Source organism: Hoplias malabaricus, chromosome 5 (genome assembly GCF_029633855.1).
Source record: "Hoplias malabaricus isolate fHopMal1 chromosome 5, fHopMal1.hap1, whole genome shotgun sequence".
NCBI lineage: Eukaryota > Metazoa > Chordata > Actinopteri > Characiformes > Erythrinidae > Hoplias > Hoplias malabaricus.
The window spans coordinates 14,954,607-14,961,366 of record NC_089804.1 but is presented as its reverse complement, the minus strand read 5'-3'; the positions used below and the strand labels follow the sequence as shown (position 1 = coordinate 14,961,366).

At 43.8% G+C, this 6,760-nt stretch overlaps 1 protein-coding gene across 1 annotated transcript; it reads left to right on the top strand.

Moving 5' to 3' along the window:
• Window positions 1-1,725: 1,725 nt before the first annotated feature.
• Window positions 1,726-3,795, top strand: hoxc4a (homeobox C4a). The gene is made up of 2 exons (XM_066672062.1): window positions 1,726-2,173; window positions 3,413-3,795. The coding sequence occupies exons 1-2, from the start codon at window positions 1,726-1,728 to the stop codon at window positions 3,793-3,795; spliced, it is 831 nt and encodes a 276-aa protein (XP_066528159.1).
• Window positions 3,796-6,760: the final 2,965 nt, after the last annotated feature.

Here is a 6,760-nt window from a genome sequence, read left to right as displayed (position 1 = left end):
CTGTAGAACCGAATCAGCGTCCGGAATCCAAACCCACAGATCCGGAGAGTGGACAGCCTCACGAAATAAGTTTTTTTTTTTTTCTCACAATCTCTCACGCTCTTTCTGTTTCCCCCCGCACGTGCGGAGATGATTTATACTTAAGGAGCGCGCGCTAAAGTGATGTGTTCACACTGGGTCTCGCGGAGGATGTGGATGAGTGACTCGAAGACACTTCGGGATCATGTGACTGTGTGAAAGTGGACGGCGCAGCCCTGAGCGCGCGGGGCCGTGTTTCCTCCTCGCGGAGACGGATTTACAGCTTTTATAGGCCAATAAAATAGCGCGAGCTCCTTCCCGAAGCCCATCCGGATCTGGGCTGTGGTCAAATCCATAAACGCCAACACTAAAGCGCCATTTGGAGGTCTACAATCATGAAATACGAGCAAATAATGGCACTCTCCAGGTTTCAGAGTTGCTAAAAAGAGACGTCTAGGGGTCTCCCACTGGAAATGGGCATTCATAGTAATAACAATAATAATAACACATAATACAAAGTAGATAAATAAGTCGTAAATAAGAGCAGACTAGTAACCAATAATAATAATAATAATAATAACAACAACATTGTCTACAGATCTCTTAAAAACTGAAGGCTGAAGCAGGTGCAACACTTTGTAATTCTGGGGGTTTCCAGTTGGAAATTAATTTCATAAGCATTTACAGGCCACATATAACACTGTGTGTGTGTATATATATATATATATATATAATATATGTATGTATATATGCTCATAGTCCATGTTTAGCCCCCTGAAAAAGGACAAGGCACTAAAGAGAAACTATTAATTGTTGGATAATTAACAAAAAAATAATTAAAAAAAATCAAGGTAGGGATATTGCACTGGGGGCTATTTCCCAAACTCAATCTTGTTTGTAGTTATCATCTAGGACCTGGTTTAGCCACTCAGTGATTTTTTAAAAGTAAATAAGCAGGGATAGCCCTGCGTCTGGGGGCGTCCGGAAACACTTCATACTTCAGATTAGCTCCGAGGGTGACCACTGCTTTTCTGGACAGAATATATATTGGTCACTTTTTACACAGTAAACTCACCGGTGTTAAATCAGCACTAATAGTGTAGTGAGTTAGTGAATTTACTGTGTACTGTATTGTTGCTGATTTGCACTTATTTTAAAACGTGGCTTGTGTTTCCAAGCAACATATTAGGCTACTTATTTTAAATAATGCTCAATAGTATTATGCACGAATGTACATCCATTTATTCATACATGCGCCTTGTTGTTGTTGTTGTTGCTGCTAGCTGTCTGTCTTCCAGAATAGAAGGCGTTCTATCAAGTGAATGGGGAAAAAGGTGGTGATGGTCCACGTGTGGAAAAAGAGGATGGGCCTCTCTCTATTTCTCTCTCTCTCTCTCTCTCTCTCTCTCTTTGTGTGTGTATATGTGTATGTTTGTTGTGTTTATCAGAGAGAGAGAGAGAGAGAGAGAGAGAGAGAGAGAGAGAGAGAGATTCCCTACACAATGGCGGGCACAAATTGAAGGTATGTCTGAGCGCGCTCGGTTCCTTCATCCGGGCACTCGTTCTCTCCCCCCCACGCTGCCATTGGGCCACCGCGTCACGTGGTCCGAGAAGTAACTTTACGGGGGTCGCGCGCTAGTAGGAGGGCTTTATGGGGCAGAAAAACGCCGCCAAAGCGAGAAAAATTATTTCCCGCTCCAGAAATTAATGATCATGAGCTCGTATTTGATGGACTCTAGCTACATCGATCCGAAGTTTCCTCCTTGCGAGGAATATTCGCACAACAATTACATTCCCGAGCACAGTCCCGAGTATTACGGGCATCAGCAGCCGCCGCAGCAGCATCACCAACCGCACCAGGAGCTGTACCCTCCTCCGCCACCGCGGGCGAGCTACCAGCAGCGCCCGTTCAACTGCGCCAGCGTCCCCGAGCCCGAGGCGCAGCGGGCGCATGGACTGCCTCACACGGGCCACCTGCTCGGGAAGGGGCCGCCCGCCCCTTGCGAACCCCCGCAGTTGCCCCTCTCTCCGGCCACTCCTCCGGCAGCGGCGTCCGCCTGCACGCAAGCCGCTGCGGAGCACCCCAGCATCGGCGCGGCTTCTGCCAAACAGCCCGTGGTGTACCCGTGGATGAAGAAGATTCACGTCAGCACCGGTATGTTAGAGTTAACTTGGGCCTCTCCCTTCTTTCTTTAACTCTCTCTCTCTGTGTGTGTGTGTGTGTCTGTCTGCTTCTCTCTCTCTCTGCCTTCTTTTCTCTCTCTCCCCCCATCATCATCATCATCTCCTCGGCCAGCCCCTGCTACGATAGGATAGCCGCCTCCGAAATGGCACAATTGAGGCGGATTTACGACTCGGCGTTGGTAATTACACCCGCCATAAATTTTATAGCCGAGGTATACTCTGGGCTCGTGTTATGTGAGTGTATGAGAGAGAGAGAGAGAGAGAGAGAGAGAGAGAGAGAGAGAGAGAGAGGGAGGGAGACCTGGAAGAAGAAGAAAAGGAAAAAAGAAAGCAAAGATTTATCCACAGCTAACACAAGAACGTTGACACAACTTCGGTGTAGAAACGCCTCACGTTCTCAAAGTCCCAATGTGTAGCACGCTGGAGCACCGATACATGGCCAGGACCAGAGTTCCAAGTCTGAAACCACCTATTTCTGACGTTGAAGGAACGTTCTTTGAAGTTTGGAGGGAGGGGGGGGGGGTGGGGAGGGAAACCTTTTCCAAACTTAAGGATAATGTTCTGTCCGGCTACATTCTGGGGGGCATTTCACTTCGGAGGAACGAACGTAACCACAACCAAAACATAACGTTGCAGGAACGTTTTGAAACCGACAATGGATTCGCAGCGAATGGCGCATTAAAATGTAACTTCACAGGGAAATGTAGCCTCCTTCCAAAGAGGTGTGGGTCTAGATTTTGGGAGAGATTCACCAACACCACGACCACCACCACATCATCATCATCATCTTCCTCCTCCATTCAGCCACCAGTTTTCATCTCCAGATCCGCTTGTTTACCTACTCCTTCCCTCGCTTCTTCCTTTCTTTCTTTCCTTCTTCTTTGAGAGAGGGGGAGGGACCAGAATAAATATAGCAGTATATCTGTATGTATATATTATAATTTAATAAAAATAACTAAGGTGTATTATGCCCCATTAATAATTCTATGTTAAAGTAGCCTCATTACGAACAGCTGTATAAGTTTTAGATAAACCACCACTACCACCACCCCCCCTACACACACCCCTCACATTCATCCGCCAGATTTCTCTAGACACGCTTGTTTACCTACTCCTTCCCTTGCTTATTTCTTCCTTTCTTTCTTTCTATCTGTCTTTCCTTCTCTCTATCCTTCCTTCCTTCCCCCTCTCTGTTTTTTGCCTTTCCCAGTGAACTCTAATTACAATGGAGGGGAGCCCAAGCGCTCGCGGACCGCATACACCCGCCAGCAAGTGTTAGAACTGGAGAAGGAATTCCACTATAATCGCTACTTAACGCGGCGGCGGCGCATCGAGATCGCGCACTCGCTGGTTCTGTCCGAGCGCCAGATCAAAATTTGGTTTCAGAACCGGCGCATGAAGTGGAAAAAGGACCACAGGCTCCCCAACACCAAAGTCCGATCCTCGGCGTCCTCCAACTCCAGCACGAGCTCGGCGGCCAGTGTGGCGGCGGTAGCGGCGGCGGCGGCGGCTGCATCCGCCAACAACAACAACAACATGTCCGCCACCGACGAGCTGGAGTCCGAGCGAGGAGAGGATATTACGAGGTTATAAGAAAGCCTTATCAAACGGAGAAGCGCGGGAAGGAGCTCAACTAAAAAAAAAAGACTCACTATTTATAGAACATAATATATATTTTCTTTGGCAGTCTCGTGCAAAAGTTTGGGCACTCCGGGGTCAAATATCAGCTTGGCTTGGTTTTCTGAGTGAAAAGAAGTGCACGGCCTCTCTAGGGAACACGCTGCTGCCCGTTTCAGCGCACAACTGCAGTTCCCACTGGAGAAATATTCGTGTAGCCGGAATTTGTGGCACATTTTCTATTTTTTGTGGTTTGTTTATTTTGTTTTCACGTTGTGAGGAAAAAAAGAAATTGCAGGAAAATTTCCATTCCTTGTGAAGCACGTGTTTGCCGATTTTCACACAGATTTGAAAAAAAGAATAACCAAAACATTTCGTTTGAGCTGGGGTGCCCAAACTTTTGCTCGCGACGGTATCATTGTGCGTCTGGAAGGGTTTGCTTTAAGTCCACAGTTATATAAAATGCATGTTATATAGCATGGATTACTGCGAATACCGACTCGGGTTTAATTTATCGATAAACAGGGTTGTTGATTTTCTTTCTATTATAATTCTATTGTTTGTTTGTTTGTTTGTTTTTTTACATTTTTGTCCAGTTAAATACTGTTTTCGGACGATGCAGGTAATGGACACTATCTTCAAAATGTTCAAAAATGTTATTGAGGGCCTGTCCGCGCCCACGCTGCCAAGGTGAAGTGCACAATTGTTCTATTTATTTCCACACTCTGGAGAGGGGAGGGGGAGGGAGTTGTCCTTTTCTACTGTAAATGAAGAACACTACCTTAGACTCTACTGATCGTGAAGACGTCCATCTTTGTTGCTCTGAATACAGCACGCTGTGTTCGTATGAGGAGAGGAGGAAAACAACGGTCAAGATTTTAAATGATCTTTTAGTTCCTTTGTTGTGATGGCGTTTGTGTTTTAGGATATTAAAACCAGATTATTGTGAGATGCAATAAAAAAACGAGTTTAGTGTATTTGTGATAATCATATTGGTCAATAAAAGTAAGTGTCTATTAGTTTTATATAGGCTCGGGCTGAATTTTATTCACGAGTAGCCTATTGTAGAGATCAGCTCACACCAAATCTTCAGTCTGACTTCAAAACGTTGGTTTTTTTCATGTTTTCTGTGTTTAAAATTAAGAGCTAAGGAAACAAAGCCACTGCTGTTCTATGCTTTAATACGAACTGATTCATACACTCCGCCTGTGTGTAATGGTGGGCCTCCACAGCCATAACCTCGGTGCAGTCTATTCATTAGACCAGCCTTTGGCTCTCGAGAGCTCTTATTAGAATTATTAAAATGTAGTTGGTAGCCTAGCAGAAATAAGGGATGGTATCGATGATAAACAGCTCCCCGTGTTTCCCTGCACCCCAAAAGATACCCCGCGCCCTTTTAGCTCATTATTTTTCACGTGCATTCGATTAACTTGGCACATCATCCGGGGCCTTCTTGGCGGTATCTTATCGCTCTTCACTTCAGAGGAAGGCTTCCTGCTCATTAATGGCTGGACCCTGCGTCTGAAAATCAATGCCACTAGTCAAGAATTGAACTACAGCCCTAGTGGTCCAGTGGGGCTACCGGTGATTGTTCTTTGCTGCCACGTAAGGCCACACGAACATAGGAAGCTGACAAAGGTTTTGTTTTTCCTGCATCGTTCCAGAAGCTAAAATAGTGGTGTTTAGCTATTTAGGCTAATTGTCTGTTGATGGCCTGTACATCCATTCAAATTCAGTGTCAGGTGGATTATAAGGTTATAACCTTAAAAATAAGTGCAAGATGCTATTGGTTTGGACGCTTACAATGACTTTTCCCTTAAAGAAAGATGCTTATTTTACTCTCATTAAGCACCAGATTTATATAAAAGAGTGTGAGCCAATTTCATCAAGGATTTTTACGTTATGAGAAGAGTCTGCATACCTTTAAATGTTTTTTAACCTTTAATTTCATTTAACAAATATAGTGCCCAATGGAACTAAAATAAACACATTTAAATCCTCAATAAGTAGAAATATTCTCCACATGCTATTTTTAATATTTATTTAAATGAAACCTGAAAGACTGGTGGAGGAACCTATGTAAAAGTAATAAGAAGATAATTACATTGTAACAGCTGGTTAATTGCATTGTAACAATGGGTAAATTCAAAAGAATGCATGTTTATGAGTGGAGTGGACCTGACTATTTCACAAGGCGCCATTTGGACACAGCTTCAGAGTTCCCGTTTTGACCACGCCCACCTGCCTTTGTTTTTAAACCTAGCGCTTGGTGCTGTTCAAAGCGACGTCATCACCACCTCAGCTCCGGAGGGCCAGTAAGAGTCCAAAGCTGTAAGGCATCCCAAGTTGCCATGCGGCACACAGGAGAGAGAGTGGTGGGCAAAAAGTTTGGACACCTTTGGACAAAGGACAATTATGTCTTGTTGATATTCCCATTAAGGTGAACATACCTCCTTCACAGCGTTCGTACTTGTGCACATCGTATTCAACGACTACTGTTTAATTGCTGAAATTCATAAACTGAAAATAATAATATATATATTTTTTGTAGCAAATGGCACATTTTAATACATTTAACTGATTATTACCAGTCACAAATAAATAGAATATTTGCATTAATTAATATGTGCAAAAATGTCATCTTTCATCGTTAAAATTGATCAGGGGTCTTCAAATTTTGCATACAACCTTACAGCCGTCCAATGCGAACTTGTATTTTGGTTAGGTTTTGTTACGAAGTTACGGGATATGTATTCTCCAAACCGTTAATACTAAGAAACAAACTTACCAACATTAAAATTTCTTAAATGGATTAGCCTTCTTGGGAAATATTTATTTTTCCAAGTTGGCCACTGACAAAATAACCCAAAAAAACATTCACAAAAATAACAAGAGGAGCGGGCTTTGATTAATTGTAAATCGCCCTGACTTGAATGAAGAT

Bases quoted from the DNA above. Each gene is read 5' to 3' on its own strand.
- hoxc4a (XM_066672062.1), top strand. From the start codon at position 1,726: ATGATCATGAGCTCGTATTTGATGGACTCTAGCTACATCGATCCGAAG. The intron at 2,174-3,412 runs GTATGTTAGAGT...TGCCTTTCCCAG, and splicing joins GAAGATTCACGTCAGCACCG to TGAACTCTAATTACAATGGA.